Raw genomic sequence first — 17835 nt, forward strand, 5'->3', positions numbered from 1 at the left:
GGGAATGTTATAGTACTTATTGGTAATGTAATTATATATATATATATATATAGTGATGTAAAAACCTGAATAATTACCTAGTACATTTTTAACCCTTAACCCTGATTTTCTTCCCAGTTTAGAAAGCCCAGTGACATTCCCTCTCTGCATCAGCTCCACAGCTCAGGAGAGCTGAAGGTCAGCGCGTGTCCTCTGATCCTAACGCCAATCGCCTCTTTCCATGTAGGAAGTTAAGAGTGGATATCGGGGCGCTACCAGCCCCTGGAGGACAAAGGTCAGCCCTGCAGGTGTCCGCTTGAGTTCACCAGTGCCTGTCCGGTGGGGTCCGCTGTAGCACGAGGAGGAGAAACGGCCCCTGCTGGTTTTGTCTCCCGAACCCACAGGAACGCCAGAGCCAATGCGATGCTCCCTCCAGGAATCCCCAGCGAAGACCAGAGACTTAACACAGCCAGGAACCTGCGCTCCCCTGACTCTGTGACTCCCCCTGCACACCACGCGGCCGTGCCTTTACCAGGGGAGACCCTCGGGGACCCCTGCGCTCCCCTGACTCTGTGACTCCCCCTGCACACCACGCGGCCGTGCCTTTACCAGGAGAGACCCTCGGGGACCCCTGCGCTCCCCTGACTCTGTGACTCCCCCTGCACACCACGCGGCCGTGCCTTTACCAGGAGAGACCCTCGGGGACCCCTGCGCTCCCCTGACTCTGTGACTCCCCCTGCACACCACGCGGCCGTGCCTTTACCAGGAGAGACCCTCGGGGACCCCTGCGCTCCCCTGACTCTGTGACTCCCCCTGCACACCACGCGGCCGTGCCTTTACCAGGGGAGACCCTCGGGGACCCCTGCGCTCCCCTGACTCTGTGACTCCCCCTGCACACCACGCGGCCGTGCCTTTACCAGGAGAGACCCTCGGGGACCCCTGCGCTCCCCTGACTCTGTGACTCCCCCTGCACACCACGCGGCCGTGCCTTTACCAGGAGAGACCCTCGGGGACCCCTGCGCTCCCCTGACTCTGTGACTCCCCCTGCACACCACGCGGCCGTGCCTTTACCAGGAGAGACCCTCGGGGACCCCTGCGCTCCCCTGACTCTGTGACTCCCCCTGCACACCACGCGGCCGTGCCTTTACCAGGAGAGACCCTCGGGGACCCCTGCGCTCCCCTGACTGTGTGACTCCCCCTGCACACCACGCGGCCGTGCCTTTACCAGGGGAGACCCTCGGAGACCCCTGCGCTCCCCTGACTGTGTGACTCCCCCTGCACACCACGCGGCCGTGCCTTTACCAGGGGAGACCCTCGGGGACCCTTGCGCTCCCCTGACTGTGTGACTCCCCCCTGCACACCATGCGGCCGTGCCTTTACCAGGGGAGACCCTCGGGGACCCTTGCGCTCCCCTGACTGTGTGACTCCCCCCTGCACACCATGCGGCCGTGCCTTTACCAGGGGAGACCCTCGGGGACCCCTGCGCTCACCTGACTGTGTGACTCCCCCCTGCACACCACGCGGCCGTGCCTTTACCAGGGGAGACCCTCGGGACCCCTGCCAGTATTTTTAGATTGTATATTTTCTACGACTGACATCTCTTGGAAAGCCTGTTTTGTCTTACTCACAAACAATAACAGAATTCTCTTGTACAAACAGCTGGTCTATGTTTGAGTACATTGTGTCCAGCAGAGCCCCCTAGTGTTTGCCCAGCGGTACTCCACACTGTCCCGGTGTCTATCTGCTGTATTATTGAATTGTGGTTTGTCACACTTGTACTTTGCTTGAACAAAAGTTATTGTATTTCTTGCTCTTATTGTATTACTTGTATTGTAACACTTGAAATGTATTTGCTTACGATTGTAAGTCGCCCTGGATAAGGGCGTCTGCTAAGAAATAAATAATAATAATAATAATAATAATAATAATAATAGACCTCTATGAGCTGTCACAAAGGAATGCAGAGAAGTGTTCAGTGGTCCTAACGTTGATGATAGAGAAACTTTGGAAGCTACACTTGGTGGTTGTCAGTGCGCATGCCCGACACAGTGCAGTGGTTTGGTTGTGTTGTCAGTGTGTTTGTGTTTGTGGTTGTCAGGTTGATCTGCGGGTAGGGTGCTGTGTTTGCATTTAATAACAGTGAAGATAGCGTCCCAGCTGCCCCTCCCCGCACTGTGTGGGTGTGACAGCGCTGAGTCACGACCTCTTTCTCTGGGAGTGTTCTAGTGCTAAACCTCCCATTTGGTGTTCGGATCTGACATTTCGGTGCCACGTTTCTGCTCAGTTCTGTGTGGCGTCTGATTCCTTTTTTCCCCAATAAGAAAGACACTAGAATATCATCTTTTTATACGCCGCCCCGCTTTCTTTAGAATAGATTTTGTTGTGCCCCTCACCACTTGGCAAGTCAACATTTAGCTAACATTACTAACAAATAAATCAGTGAAAAAATACATATAACTTAAATCTTTTTTAATTTTTTTACGCTTGGCGAGTCAACATTTACCTAACGGATACATCTAAAATAAACAACAGTATCGTTCAGCAATAAATCTGAAAAAAAAAAAAATCAATCTGGGTTTTCACAAAACAAATATTTATTTTGCTCGTTAAATCTGTAGTTACCCTGCAAACGAGCCCTCGCCCATTTGACGCGTTTCATTTGTAATGTGCTGCGGAGCTGCGCAGAGACACTTTCACTCCGCGTCCCCTCCTCCTCCTCCGCAGACTGCGATGCCAAAAACAATGTATTTCAAAACTTTCAGGAATGTGTTCGTTATAAAATACACGATTTACATTAAATCAGGCAAAAACACGGTTAAAATACGCTTCGCGCCCAGTCATGGAAGCTCTTTTCACTGCAGTTTCACTAACACACGCCACTTCAATCTCTCCGGATCTGTAAGAGTCCTAGAGCAGAGGTTCAAACTGTGGGGGGCGCTGACACTGGACTGGAAAATAGTTTTGTTTTTCGGACTCCCTGGCGATTGTAAAAGCTCTGCGGTAAATGGCTCGGTGAGCCTCCGGGATGAATGACTCTGAGGGCGAGAGGCAGACTGGAAGTCAGCACAGAGAGATGTGCGCACCGCTGCTCTAGTCTGGAGTGCTGCAGACCCACCGGGAGGACGGGAACATTTCCCCGGGGCCCGGGGCCTCGAAGGGGGCCCAACGCCCCGAAGGAGGGCCCTGATGAATGGGGAACTTTTTTTAAAAAATATATATATATATATAATATTTTAAAACAACTATGCTTCTGTTGTGTAATGATTGTGTATCCAGGCGCTGTCAAACACTTCATTTCACACAATGATTTGAACTTTCGCATTTCATATTTTACTCCACTCCACGCCATGAGAATATATATATATATATAAACATATGTCATATACCGAGTATATAGTTTATGTGTGACGTCGATTCCATCTGATACAAACTATACAGCACAAAGAAATCCAGATGCCTATATCCTATATCACGTCAATATTTATGTATAATTTTTATGTATAAGGCGACTTACAGAGACTAGGGTGTGTGAACTATGCATCAGCTGCAGAGTCACTTACAACTACGTCTCACCCGAAAGACGGAGCACAAGGAGGTGAAGTGACTTGCTCAGGGTCACACAATGAGTCAGTGGCTGAGGTGGGATTTGGGGACCTCCTGGTTACAAGCCCTTTTCTTTAACCACTGGACCACACAGCCTCCTGTTATGTATGTAACTCCAATCCTGAAACGCCAGATGTTAGGAAGCTTGCGGTCACTAAAACAGCCGAGTCCGGCATGGCTGCACAAGCGTGTTTCTAACATAACACTCCCCTTTCTCTAAACAACAAAAACAGAGCAATACACATTTTTTTTTATTCAGCCCTGGCGTATTGTGGGCAGTGTTTGTGGGGTTTGTACTGGTCTTAAGAAACCGTATAAATGCTGCTGCCTGTAGACTGCCTGTTGGTAAGCACTTCATAATCACGCATCGTTTCCCTCTGTGCCTCCCTGTAGAAAAAAAGAGGCAGGCCGGGATTTGATCTGGTATGTGGTCTGCGTGATTTCATAGTTCAGGTGAGCGAACCTCCCCCTTGTTCAATAGAATAATCAACGCCTTGCTATTGACGATAGCATTGAAATCTTACAATTAGGGCGGATGGCCTTTATGCGCTGCACCTCGCTCCCCGTCGTTATGTATTCGGTACATGCTAATTATACAGCATACACGCCTTCATTTACAAATACATTCCCTTAAGCAGTGTTATAACATCTCATGCCTGCACAAAACCCAACAGCTCACCTCTGTGTTTTGCTTATCTTTGGCTGTGGTTAAGCCTTTAAAAGTTTGAAACTATTGGAAAGATCTGTGCCTTTGCGCGTATGTCACACTGCGGAAGGAGGGAGCTATGTGGAAATACAGTAACCGGGTATGAAAATACATCATTAAATAGCTTTTAATAAAATGTACCAGCGTTACTGATTAACATTAGAATTAAAAATCACGGACAGTATTTCCTGTTCGTGGGACCCCATTATGGACGCTGAAGAAGCCCCAGCTAGCAGAGCGCAGCATTACCAGCGATGGCGAGACTAGCAAAGAAGCGTCTTGAAATGATTTAGACAAGAAAAACACCTTACCCCTCAGTGATAAACAAATACACGATTTACTTGAATGGGCAGTTCGGCTATTTTCACCTGGACTCAAGTGCGTCATTCTACCCCTTGAGGCAGCGGCACCTGCTGAACTCCATGACGTAACGCTGTGACTCAGCGACCCAGCCCATGTATTGTCTGTCCCTATCTGTAATAATCTGGTCTCCCTCATGTTTTGTTAGTGTATCCGTGTTAGTTTTGTTACAGTTTCGAAGGCAGTTTTGGTTCCTGATAAGAAACGTTTTGCCCCCCTAATCCAGCCCCACCCAATTCTTCCTTCCTCTAGGCTGAATAGATTCAGAATAGATACTTTAGATGAGTAGTGAGGTATTTTTCAGGAGGAATTTGAGGGGTTTGGTTCTATAATGTATTCAATACAATGGCTGAAACACCTAGGCCAGATATTCAATGAATCATTTTGCTGTTACAAGTCAATTAAACACTTAATTAACTTTGAATGTCATGTTTGTAGTTCATTAAATAGACTACACAAGTCCATAATAAAGTTTGTAGTTCATTAAATAGACTACACAAGTCCATAATAAAGTTTGTAGTTCATTAAATAGACTACACAAGTCCATAATAAAAACGAATACGTTTAAGAACATTTCTGGTTGACAGCACCCTGGCTATCCTTATTAAAATGTAGCAGGGTTTTCACTGGCACAGACAGCTGATTCTGCGGCTGTCAGTATCTGCACAAAACTAACTTAATAGAAATTTCACCTTCTTGAAACGTAAAGTCAATTAAATAGAAGTATTTCAGCCCTGATGTTAAACTCCTTCAAGGGCTTCCTACTGCCAGGTGAATCTGTATTAAAGGACCAGCTTTAGATCTTAAAAACTCAAACCAACACGCTATATTTCTAATTGAGTTCATTTAAAAACGTAACAAAATACAGTATTATTATTAATTTCTTAGCAGATGCCCTTATCCAGGGCGACTTACAATTGTTAAAAGATATCACATTATTTATACATACAATTACCCATTTATACAGTTGGGTTTTTACTGGAGCAACCTAGGTAAAGTACCTTGCTCAAGGGTACAGCAGTAGTGTCCCCCACCTGGGATTGAACCCACAACCCTCCAGTCAAGAGTCCAGAGCCCTAACCACTACTCCACACTGCTGCTATATATAGGAAAGATTATGCTGTCTGGTTTAAATAGCTCCATCACCGTGCTGTCTGGTTTAAATAGCTCCAGCACCATGCTGTCTGGTTTAAATAGCTCCATCACCATACTGTCTGGTTTAAATAGCTCCAGCACCATACTGTCTGGTTTAAATAGCTCCAGCACCATGCTGTCTGGTTTAAATAGCTCCATCACCATACTGTCTGGTTTAAATAGCTCCAGCACCATACTGTCTGGTTTAAATAGCTCCAGCACCATGCTGTCTGGTTTAAATAGCTCCAGCACCATACTGTCTGGTTTAAATAGCTCCAGCACCATGCTGTCTGGTTTAAATAGCTCCAGCACCATGCTGTCTGGTTTAAATAGCTCCTGCACCATGCTGTCTGGTTTAAATAGCTCCTGCACCATGCTGTCTGGTTTAAATAGCTCCAGCACCATGCTGCCTGGTTTAAACCGAAAGGAACAGAAGGATTGTATCAGTGGTAACTATGTGGTTGAACTCTGTGGTGAATGACATCACAAGCACATTAAGAGATTTAAATAGAAATAAGTGTGGTTACCATGGCATCCACTGTTTGTTTTCAAACACACTTTCTCCTGACCAAGGTGTGTTAAACATAACGAAACTTTGGGAAGTTGGCTCTCTTGAGCATATATATATATATATGTATTTTACCTTGCTCTTAATTGTATTAATACTTGTACGTTGATTCTTGAAATATATTTTTGTTTATGGATAAGGGCGTCTGCCAAGAAATAAATAATAATAATAATAATATTAGTTCAAAGGGCCAGCTGTCCAACGTTTCAATATGTTGTACATATCTTTCTCAAGGGAGCCTGTGTTATATATATATATAATGTCGTGTATTAAATATACAGGGAGCTTTGTTACCATACATGTATTCGAGATTTTTTATCACATAATTCAATGTCTTCTTTTTCAGATTTCACACACTGCTGTGGGGTAGAGCTAGAGCCCCACCTTGTGGACAAAGTAGGCATTGCACGATCATGCATGACTCAATGATGACAGCGGAGCAGTATTACAGAATAATACAGAAGAAGCATAATCCAATCAGCTGGTCACATGACGAGGGGTGGGTGTGTCCTGATTATCCACCAATGGGACAGGAAGCTTGCAGAGGGGTGAGGGGCTAGTTAGAACAGAAAAGAGAGGAAAATAAATCACATCAAATAAAGGCGAGAGAATTACAAAAGTCAAGGCAAGAGTTAAATAAAATGCAAATAAAGGAATGAGGAGATGTGGAAGGATGGTACTGGGAGGTGTATTCAGGTACAGTGGTGGTGTTGTGCTAACTCCCAATGGGCTGTCTGCTATGAGTTGCTTGTTTCTCTCTGGTCTTTCTTTCATGAAGCGTTTTGGTTGCACAGAAAGCTGATCTGGAATGGCTGTCACCAGTTGTCCAGTGCTTGCTGTGCAGTGGGGTGTGTCTTTGTGTCTCTGCTCAGCTCAGCACGTCTGGGGCTGACCTCCTCTCCAGGAGGGGGCGGTGCTGCAGAATGGAGCCGCTCTCGCACTCTCTCCCTGCCCAGGCTGCCCAGCAGAGTGCTGATCTCAGGGCACAGCGAGTGCAGCTCCCAGGCCACACTGTCCGACAGGCACTGGCAGGCTGCAGAGACGTGCTGGAGCCAAGCTGAGCCAGCAGGGCGGCGCTGCAGTACCCTCTCCCACAGCCCGGGCGGCGACAGAGAGCTGGGGTGCTGCAGCGTTCTCTTCACAATCTCCTGGTAGCCAGACAGCACGGCCTCTGCAAAGATCAAGGCACGCAGTCAACGGGAAACGGTGCAAAGACTTTGAAAAGAGTGATGTGAATGGAGTGATTTTTTCTGACAGTACCTATAGACGCTTGGTCCTGCATCCCAGCCTGTCTCCTCTCTCTGCTCTCTGGCCAGCTTGCTGTCTCCTCTGCTTCTCCACTGAGCTGCAAAATATCCTACAGGAGAAGAGACGGCTACTATTGCTTTGATATCTTAGAAGGTAAAACTTACACAGTGAATCATGCAATTGACAAGCTAGTCGTACCAATAATGCATGGCTCATTCCAACTCGATCCAAACTCACCTCAATGCATTGTGTGTCATTTCAATAACATTTATAACATCTGATCGTTTTTTACATTTGTGTGCCCTGGTCTGCTCTGAGCTCACCGGTCACCTGGCCAGCAGAGTGCGCTGTAGCGTGGGGAGGAGAACCAGTCCTTGCCTCTCTAACATAGCACCAGAGCCAACGCTCCCTGTGGAATCCGCAGCCAAGATCTGTGACTTCATACAGCCAGGAACCAGCGCTCCCCTGACTGAGTGACTCCCCCTGCACACCACGCGGCCGTGCCTTTACCAGGGGAGACCCTCAGGACCCCTGCGCTCCCCTGACTGTGTGACTCCCCCTGCACACCACGCGGCCGTGCCTTTACCAGGGGAGACCCTCGGAGACCCCTGCGCTCCCCTGACAGTGTGACTCCCCCTGCACACCACGTGGCCGTGCCTTTACCAGGGGAGACCCTCAGGGAGCCCTTGATATTGTTAACTGCTGCTGATGAGACGCTGAGTGTGAGACTGACCTGCAATGCTTGGTTGACAGTGTTTAGGTATTCGAGTTGTGCCGACACACTGTGCATCATCCTCCAACACGCAGGGAGGCAGCGCAACTCTCCGGTAATCAGGGATCGCAGAGCAATCAGCCTGGAGGAGAGAGAGAGAGAGAGAGAGAGAGAGAGAGAGAGAGAGAGAGGGGGGGAGAGAGAGAGAGAGAGAGAGAGAGAGAGAGAGGGAGACAGAGAGAGGGGGAGAGAGAGGGAGAGAGAGAGAGAGAGAGAGATCAATCTTAAAAATCATTACAGTGGGCTTTCATATTAAATTTACAAAATGAGAAGATATACGTTTCTACAGATAACCACCCAAGCATAAAGGCTGCTTCGTATTCCTGTCTTGAAACCCCTGGGAGAACCCTTCTAAAAGCTTCCCACAGTAAAAGCACAGCAAAGTGTAATAAAGCACAGTGACAGCACGGTAAAGCACAGGTAACCGCGGTAAAGCTCCATATTTAAAAACCTGGCAAACCACGGTGGACTATGATAAATGCACAGCATAACCATGAGAAAAGCATGGCAGAACACTGCAAAATGACCAAGCTGAAATCCTGTGGACTTCCATGGGACGCACAGTCGAGAGAAATGCATGAATGAACCAGCCTCAATCTGTGTGGTGATGAGACTGCAGGGTGTGATTCTATTGCTCGTTCCTCACCTGTATGTCTCTGAGTGGTGATCAGACTGCAGCGTGTGATTCTATTGCTCGTTCCTCACCTGTATGTCTCTGTGTGGTGATCAGACTGCAGGGTGTGATTCTATTGCTCGTTCCTCACCTGTATGTCTCTGTGTGGTGATCAGACTGCAGTGTGTGATTCTATTGCTCGTTCCTCACCTGTATGTCTCTGTGTGGTGATCAGACTGCAGCGTGTGATTCTATTGCTCGTTCCCCACCTGTATGTCTGCAGCAGGTCTCCCTTCTGGAAGCTGTCTCCAATCTGGGGCTCCAGGGCTGACATCACTTCCTGTAGGTTTGCACCGCTGAAAGGGTCGCCCACTGGCCCTGGAGAACAGGAGTGTGATCGGGTTCAAGGACAATGGTAAAGCATATTAAAGAAAACTGGGCAAACCACAGCATGGTAAATGCATAGTATACTCAAGGGGCGAAGCAAGGGGAAACTGGTGCGGAAATTAACTTTAATAATGGTTAGGGCTGTGAATTGCTTATTTCAAGGCAATTCACTGTCTAAAAATAGGTATTTCAAGATATTTCATGATTAAACATATGCAGTGTGTGTTCAAGCATTAGACAGGAAGCAAACTATACCAGCTGCCAGGTTCCTGACTGCAGTGCAAATGGTAGTGCGTCAATCAGGCAAACGTTTGCTGTATTTATTTATAAGTGATAAAGAAATATATATATATATATATATATATATATATATATATATATATATATATATATATATATTTACACGATTCTTCCAGAAATGGGAGTTTTCACAGAGAACTCCATATTACACGGCAATGGGTACATTTCACAGAGATCATGAACAAGATAGAGCCCTAATAGAGGGTTGTATAATTTAAAATAAGTCTAAGAAGTCACCTGACGTATGAACTCTAAAGTCCTCTGAACTAAGAAACAAACAAAACATTAAAAAAAACACACACACAAAACAATATGTTTGCAAGATCTTTCATTTTTTTCCCTAACTGCATTGAATGCAATCGGAACAGCTGGGATGAACTCTGATGGCTAGTCCAGCTGTGCGATAGCCGGACTCAGAGGCCATGGCAGTGCTTGGCTGCAAATCATAACACTGCTGATAATCCTGCCAACCCTGCTTCTCTGTCTGCAGCTTCCTAGCCTGCCGATACTGGAACTCCATTTTCAAAAGCTTCATTCTGATTTCCTCCGGGACGTCCGCGATGATGAAAGCCACGGTGCTCTTCAGCAGCAGGAACAAGTGTTCGCAAGCCACGAGGGCGACAAGGATGTGGGTGGAGGGGTAATCCCTGAAGAAGGAATGAAATTCAGGGGAGATCCAAACCAGGGCACAGTTGGTGACGATAGCGACCGTCCCGAGGCACTCGAAAGCCAGCTGCCAGACTCCGATACCAGCTGACGGCACGGGGAAGGGCCTACGCACCACTTTGCACAGCTTGAAGGCGTCAAAGCGGATCTCTGTTAAGTTGTTGAGCAGGCACCAGATGGCTGCTTGAGGGCAGACGCTGGAGAACAACGTCATGTAGCCAAACATCATGAAAAGCTCCAGGTAGTCTTCAAACTCGCTTTCGTAGGGATCCTTGGTTCCTTCCAGCTGGATGTGGAGCAAGGCCAGGGATCGCAGAGGAGAGCTTGGCTCTTCGTTGAGCTCTTGGGTGCTTTTGAGGAGCTGCTCTCTCCAGAGGGTCCCCAGATAAGGCAGGATTGTCTCATTGATCTGGCCGATGGCCTGCTTGGTGATGAGCTGGGCGGTGATGTTCTCCAACAGCTTGTCCAAATCTTGGACGCAGAACGCTGTGTAGAAGTGGACACCGAAGCTGTTGACGAAGTAGAAGACCAGGAGCTTGGCCACCAGGAAGTTCTGATGTTCCGAAGCCAGCCGGTGGTTCTCCCACTCCGTGAAGTCCTTGGCCAGATTCCGGTAGACCTTGTTTTGGGCGACCAAGACCACCGTGTGGATAACTTCCGGGACAAACGTCAGGGCGCGGCTGAAGGTGCTTTGGGAGTAGAGGTCGAAATCGTCTGCGAGGGAATCCAAACGGCGGTAGATGATCGCGATGTTAGCGGAGATGAGCAGGTTGGCCAACACGAAGGGCAGGGACCCCAGAAAGATCCGCCGGTATCGTTCCCTGCTGGGGAAAATGGGTTCCTTGAGTCCTGTGATGGGGCTGACCCCCAAAGGGCCTCCAAAACCCATCCTAGGCGCCTCCATTTCTTCCTCCTTCTGCAGGGTCCCCCACTGAAAAGCAAGGACGTTGCTCTTCCGTTTCCAGCCCTCGAGGAAGAGGGTGGACCACATGATGTTGGTCAAGGCGGAGAGACAGAAGCGGAGGGCCCCAGGGGAGAAGTAAAACAGCAGGTATGCAGCAGACCTGAGGAGCAGGGCTCGAGTGAAGCAGCTCAGGAAGGCGAAGTAGAAGGCCACCGATTCCCCGAAGTAGGCCCGGATGTCTTTCAGGGGCTGCCTGAACACCTGGAGCCTGCCGTACCACTTCCCCTCCAGCTCCTTCAGCAGCAGGGGGTCGTGCAGCGGGTACATCTCCCTCAAGAGGTGGCTGGCGATCAGCTTCCTGAAGATGGACTTGCCAGGATACAGCTGGGCTGCAGGTTCCCCCGGCACATGCTCCTCTGTGTCGGCCCTCAGGTTATCCAGGGCGTGCTTGACGATGTGCAGAGCCTCAGCAGAGGTGAGAAAGCCACCGTTTCCTTCTCGGAAGTTGAGGAAGCTGTGTCTCTCGGCGTAGCTAAACACCTTGGGCGTCCCTGCGAGATCTTCCTTCAGGAGACCCATCTCCTCCGCCCCTTCCAGGAGCCTGTCCAAGGTGGCTGCCACCAACACCACGGTCCCTTCCATCCCCTCCGACCGGCTGACCACCTTGGCGAGCAGGTCCGCCCCTCCTTCTTCTCTGGAGCCCAGGATTCTTCCCAAGAGCCAGTTTTCGGTCTCTCTCTGGATACGAGGGTTGAGTTCTATGACGACCAGCGCTAGGATCTCTTGAGAGTCGATGTCTGCAGCTGGAAGCGGGCTGTGGGACTCTACAATCCCTGCTGTGGCCGTAGCCTCTGCAAGCTCGCTCACAGCGGCTCTCAGCTCAGTCAGCTCCTCGGTCTGAAGAGCTTCCAAGTCTTTTTTCCAGCTGTTGGTGATACTACTGTGAGTCCGCCTACTAGAGCTTTTCAACCACTCCAAGTCCGAGGTCTCATTGCCTCCCATTCTCAGTAGACGACCCCCCGGAACTCCTGCAGAGAGAATCGCGGAACTCCCCTTCTCAGTGGACGACCCCCCCGGAACTCCTGCAGAGAGAATCACTGAACTCCCCTTCTCAGTGGACGACCCCCCGGAACTCCTGCAGAGAGAATCGCTGAACTCCCCTTCTCAGTGGACGACCCCCCGGAACTCCTGCAGAGAGAATCGCTGAACTCCCCTTCTCAGTGGATGACCCCCCAGAACTCCTGCAGAGAGAATCACGGAACTCCCCTTCTCAGTGCATGACCCCCCGGACCCCCAGTCTTTCTGTTAACATTCCTAGCTGCTAAAACAAATGTGCAAATGTCCAGCTTTTTTTTTTTTTTGAAGGGCTAAAATAGCTAAGCTGTGGTGCGTTTGTGACATCATTGTGATAATACACAATGTGCTGATAGTCCCTGCTCAGCGGTTAAACTTGTAATTTATACACTGTGGTGGCTACAAGTGCTGTCACATCCTTTGGTTTCAGGTAATCAGTAATTTAGCTGTCTGGGTGTACTGTTAACTAGGTAAATACTGTACCTCATCAGCGTTCAATTCAGTACCGTACAATTTTATTAATTTTATTCACTACAGTGTGGAGTAGTGGTTAGGGCTCTGGACTCTTGACTGGAGGGTCGTGGGTTCAATCCCAGGTGGGGGACACTGCTGCTGTACCCTTGAGCAAGGTACTTTACCTAGATTGCTCCAGTAAAAACCCAACTGTATAAATGGGGAATTGTATGCAAAAATAATGTGAGATCTTGTAACAACTGTAAGTCGCCCTGCATAAGGGCGTCTGCTAAGAAATAAATAATAATAATAATAATAATAATAATAATAATAATAATAATAATAATAATAATAATAATAATAACATAAAAGTTACTAGGAATTTATCAGTGTTTATTAAAAAAAAACAAAGGGTGCCAATCTGTAATAATAATAGTTATTTTCCGTTTCCCAGGTTATTCTGGGGGGGGTGATACTCAGGGACAGTCGGATCCCCGTCTGCTTCTGTCCTTTGTGAATGCAAACCGTGTCAAGCAGGGCAGGTTAACCTGCATCAGGGCTTCAGTTCAGTGTGTTTAACAGACAGCTCCATATTCCACTCACACACATTTCTGATTTACATAAATGTATCTACCAGATTTACGTTCGTGGCTTGTATCGGTGTAATCAATATTTTCACATGCTTGAGTTGGGCCAAGCCATTGACGGGTACATAAGGACCTTTTTATTTGATTGTGTTACATGTTCCCATGTGTTGCTACAACTGTTTACATAAGGTGTGTGTGGTGTTTTAATTTATTTTTTTTACATTTTGACCACTTTTTTAAACTTTTAAATTGCATTCCCTGCCTCAAGATGGCTTCCCATGTACCCGCATGGACCTCTCAGAACTACATTTCCCATCATCCTCCTGCTCACATATGTAACTGAGATAGGTTTACCAGTGAGCAGGAGGATGATGGGAAATGTAGTTTATATCAGGGACATGTTCTATAACCTGGTAAAAAGTGAGTCCAAAGTGAGAGTAAAGGCTGAACTGTACAGTACGTACCCACTGCCTGGCTGTGAAAAGCTGCCTGGTCCCTGGTTTGAAACACTGCCTGATAGATGCTGATGGGATCGTGTTTGGGGAAGCACAGCCAGCCTCCCTGCCCCTCCTGGATGTAATACAGGATCAAGTGCTTCACAAGGGGGACGAAACGCCACTCCGACTGGGAGGGGGTCTGGAACACCTGGAGGGGGGGGGGGGTGAACGTGACTCACAATTAAAAATGAAATGAGACAGCAAACCATCAAAGCAGAGAGCGTGTTAGTCATGGAGAATCTGGTTCTAAGTGAGGCGCTGTTTGGCTTGTAACCAGGCGGTCCCCGGTTCAAATCCCACCTCAGCCACTGACTCATTGTGTGACCCTGAGCAAGTCACTTAACCTCCTTGTGCTCCGTCTTTCGGGTGAGACGTAGTTGTAAGTGACTCTGCAGCTGATGCATAGTTCACACACCCTAGTCTCTGTAAGTCGCCTTGGATAAAGGCGTCTGCTAAATAAACAAATAATAATACTGGGAACCGGATGAGCACAGATGGGCTGGTCATTGAGGAGATCGTGATAACGGAGACTCAAATAAAACGCAAATCTTTTGTTTAGAGGCCATTTCTATAAAGGGCTTTTAATACAGTTACATTTGCCACTACCATTAAAAAGTAGGTAACCGTGCCTTTCATCCTACAAGCTCATCAGACTCGGACGTGTAGATCCACGACAAGGTGACATCACTCTTCACTGTTCCCCTATTGACTTCACATGCCTTCAGCCAGTAACATGACACTTCCAACCAGGTTTTAAAATGAACATGTGTTTCTTTCAAAACTGCACACTTGAGCCCTGCGGCTGAGAGGGAAACTGGATGATTATTTTGGGCAGGGAAGGTACCTCAATGCGGAGAGCGTGCCCAGCCCTCAGGTCCTGTATGACGCGCTCGGTGAAGGCACAGGGGAAGCTCAGTACCCGCTCCTGCCCCCACACCTCTCCCCGGCCCAGGTGCACAGAGAAGGGCGTGAGGTCCTCTCTCTTCCCCAGCTCACCTAACTGGGAGTGCACTGTGGAGGAACACACGTTTAGAGAACCAGGAGAGCACAAGCTTATCCTCCCCCATGGGTAACACGGACCCCCAAAAGGTCAACCCTTGTAACAGTCTACCACGGTTAATATGCATGTTAGTTTTTACAATACACTTTTTTTATATGCTTTACCATACCTCTCTGGGAAACTTTTATAAGGGAACTTATAGAGGGATGGTTAATTAGGTAACGCAAGGAAGTAAAGGTTGTGTGATTTAGGATTTAATATGATGCATTGAGATGATATCAAATAAAACGCGCTGCAGTAAGGGGGTAACGTGGCCCTCAAGGGTGTCTTAGGGCCCCGCATGTGGCTCACCCCTGATCCCTGATCAAAACAGCAACGACAAGAGGAAGTGAATCGTAAAATCCTCGGATTACTGGGGAAGCATTGTAAAGCACAGAGAGGTGTGGTAAAGCATAGGGAAGCATTGTAAAGCACAGAGGTCTGGTAAAGCATAGGGAAGCATTGTAAATCACAGAGAGGTCTGGTAAAGCATAGGGAAGCATTGTAAAGCACAGAGAGGTCTGGTAAAGCATAGGGAAGCATTGTAAAGCACAGAGAGGTCTGGTAAAGCATAGGGAAGCATTGTAAAGCACAGAGAGGTGTGGTAAAGCATAGGGAAGCATTGTAAAGCACAAAGAGGTGTGGTAAAGCATAGGGAAGCATTGTAAATCACAGAGAGGTCTGGTAAAGCATAGGGAAGCATTGTAAATCACAGAGAGGTCTGGTAAAGCATAGGGAAGCATTGTAAAGCACAGAGAGGTGTGGTAAAGCATGGGGAAGCATTGTAAATCACAGAGAGGTCTGGTAAAGCATAGGGAAGCATTGTAAAGCACAGAGAGGTCTGGTAAAGCATAGGGAAGCATTGTAAAGCACAGAGAGGCACGGTAAAGCATAAGGAAGCATTGCAAAGCACAGAGAGGTCTGGTAAAGCATAGGGGAGCATTGTAAAGCACAGAGAGGTCTGGTAAAGCATAGGGAAGCATTGTAAAGCACAGAGAGGTGTGGTAAAGCATAGGGAAGCATTGTAAAGCACAGAGAGGTCTGGTAAAGCATAGGGAAGCATTGTAAAGCACAGGGAAGCATTGTAAAGCACAGAGAGGTCTGGTAAAGCATAGGGAAGCATTGTAAAGCACAGAGAGGTCTGGTAAAGCATAGGGAAGCATTGTAAAGCACAGGGAAGCATTGTAAAGCACAGAGAGGTCTGGTAAAGCATAGGGAAGCATTGTAAAGCACAGAGAGGTCTGGTAAAGCATAGGGAAGCATTGTAAATCACAGAGAGGTCTGGTAAAGCATAGGGAAGCATTGTAAAGCACAGAGAGGTCTGGTAAAGCATAGGGAAGCATTGTGAAGCACAGAGAGGTCTGGTAAAGCATAGGGAAGCATTGTAAATCACAGAGAGGTCTGGTAAAGCATAGGGAAGCATTGTAAAGCACAGAGAGGTCTGGTAAAGCATAGGGAAGCATTGTAAAGCACAGAGAGGTCTGGTAAAGCATAGGGAAGCATTGTAAAGCACAGAGAGGTCTGGTAAAGCATAGGGAAGCATTGTAAATCACAGAGAGTCTGGTAAAGCATAGGGAAGCATTGTAAATCACAGAGAGGTCTGGTAAAGCATAGGGAAGCATTGTAAATCACAGAGAGGTCTGGTAAAGCATAGGGAAGCATTGTGAAGCACAGAGAGGTCTGGTAAAGCATAGGGAAGCATTGTAAAGCACAGAGAGGTCTGGTAAAGCATAGGGAAGCATTGTAAATCACAGAGAGGTCTGGTAAAGCATAGGGAAGCATTGTAAATCACAGAGAGGTCTGGTAAAGCATAGGGAAGCATTGTAAAGCACAGAGAGGTCTGGTAAAGCATAGGGAAGCATTGTGAAGCACAGAGAGGTCTGGTAAAGCATAGGGAAGCATTGTAAATCACAGAGAGGTCTGGTAAAGCATAGGGAAGCATTGTAAAGCACAGAGAGGTCTGGTAAAGCATAGGGAAGCATTGTAAAGCACAGAGAGGTCTGGTAAAGCATAGGGAAGCATTGTAAAGCACAGAGAGGTCTGGTAAAGCATAGGGAAGCATTGTAAATCACAGAGAGTCTGGTAAAGCATAGGGAAGCATTGTAAATCACAGAGAGGTCTGGTAAAGCATAGGGAAGCATTGTAAATCACAGAGAGGTCTGGTAAAGCATAGGGAAGCATTGTGAAGCACAGAGAGGTCTGGTAAAGCATAGGGAAGCATTGTAAAGCACAGAGAGGTCTGGTAAAGCATAGGGAAGCATTGTGAAGCACAGAGAGGTCTGGTAAAGCATAGGGAAGCATTGTAAAGCACAGAGAGGTATGGTAAAGCATAGGGAAACATTGTGAAGCACAGAGAGGTCTAGTAAAGCATAGGGAAGCATTGTAAATCATAGAGAGGTCTGGTAAAGCATATTAAAAAACAAACCATGGTCAACTAACCCTTATAAAATTGTCCCACAGTAAAAGCACAGTGTAATCTGCTACTAAAGCACACTGAGGCAGAGCAGGGAGAGGGTTCAAATCCTCCCTGCCAAAAACATGTGCAAATGTGTTTCATTATTGTTTGTTAATTTATTGAATTGTTAATTATCACCTGCACCTGGCTATTATTATAAAGTAAAGCCAGGTGCAGAGTATTTAAGAAAAGCAGTTAGACTCTTCTGTGTGGAGTGCCTGACTGTGTGTGTCGTAAGACTAGGCAAACAGGAACTGGTTGTAGTGTTTTGTATTTGTGTGTAAAACTGTGTGTTTTTGTGTTATTTGTCAGGTCGCTTACTTTGTACTATTAAACGTGCGCGCAAGCGCTAAAAACCAAGTGTCGAGTCTCAGTCATTTATAGGAGCAAACGAACGACCGTGAGCGAGGCCGTGTTGATGTAGCTTTCATGAAGGTGTTATGAATGGTAAAGCGTTATTATTAGATTCAAGCACACAACAGAACCTTAT

General features: G+C 47.4%; 1 protein-coding gene across 1 annotated transcript in view; it reads right to left on the reverse strand.

The window, feature by feature from the left end:
- Positions 1-5941: 5941 nt before the first annotated feature.
- LOC117409834 (uncharacterized) overlaps positions 5942-17835 on the reverse strand; it is a 15059-nt gene continuing 3165 nt past the window's right edge. Inside the window, exons 5-10 of the mRNA XM_059008185.1 lie at positions 14696-14862; positions 13819-13999; positions 9253-9361; positions 8332-8452; positions 7611-7707; positions 5942-7521 (exon numbers count right to left, since the gene is read on the reverse strand). Of these exons, the coding sequence (XP_058864168.1) occupies positions 7166-7521; positions 7611-7707; positions 8332-8452; positions 9253-9361; positions 13819-13999; positions 14696-14862 (1031 nt within the window). The 3' untranslated portion in view covers positions 5942-7165. The remainder of the gene's footprint in view (positions 7522-7610; positions 7708-8331; positions 8453-9252; positions 9362-13818; positions 14000-14695; positions 14863-17835) is intronic.

The sequence above is a fragment of the Acipenser ruthenus genome, chromosome 36, assembly GCF_902713425.1.
Source record: "Acipenser ruthenus chromosome 36, fAciRut3.2 maternal haplotype, whole genome shotgun sequence".
NCBI classification, from domain to species: Eukaryota; Metazoa; Chordata; class Actinopteri; order Acipenseriformes; family Acipenseridae; genus Acipenser; species Acipenser ruthenus.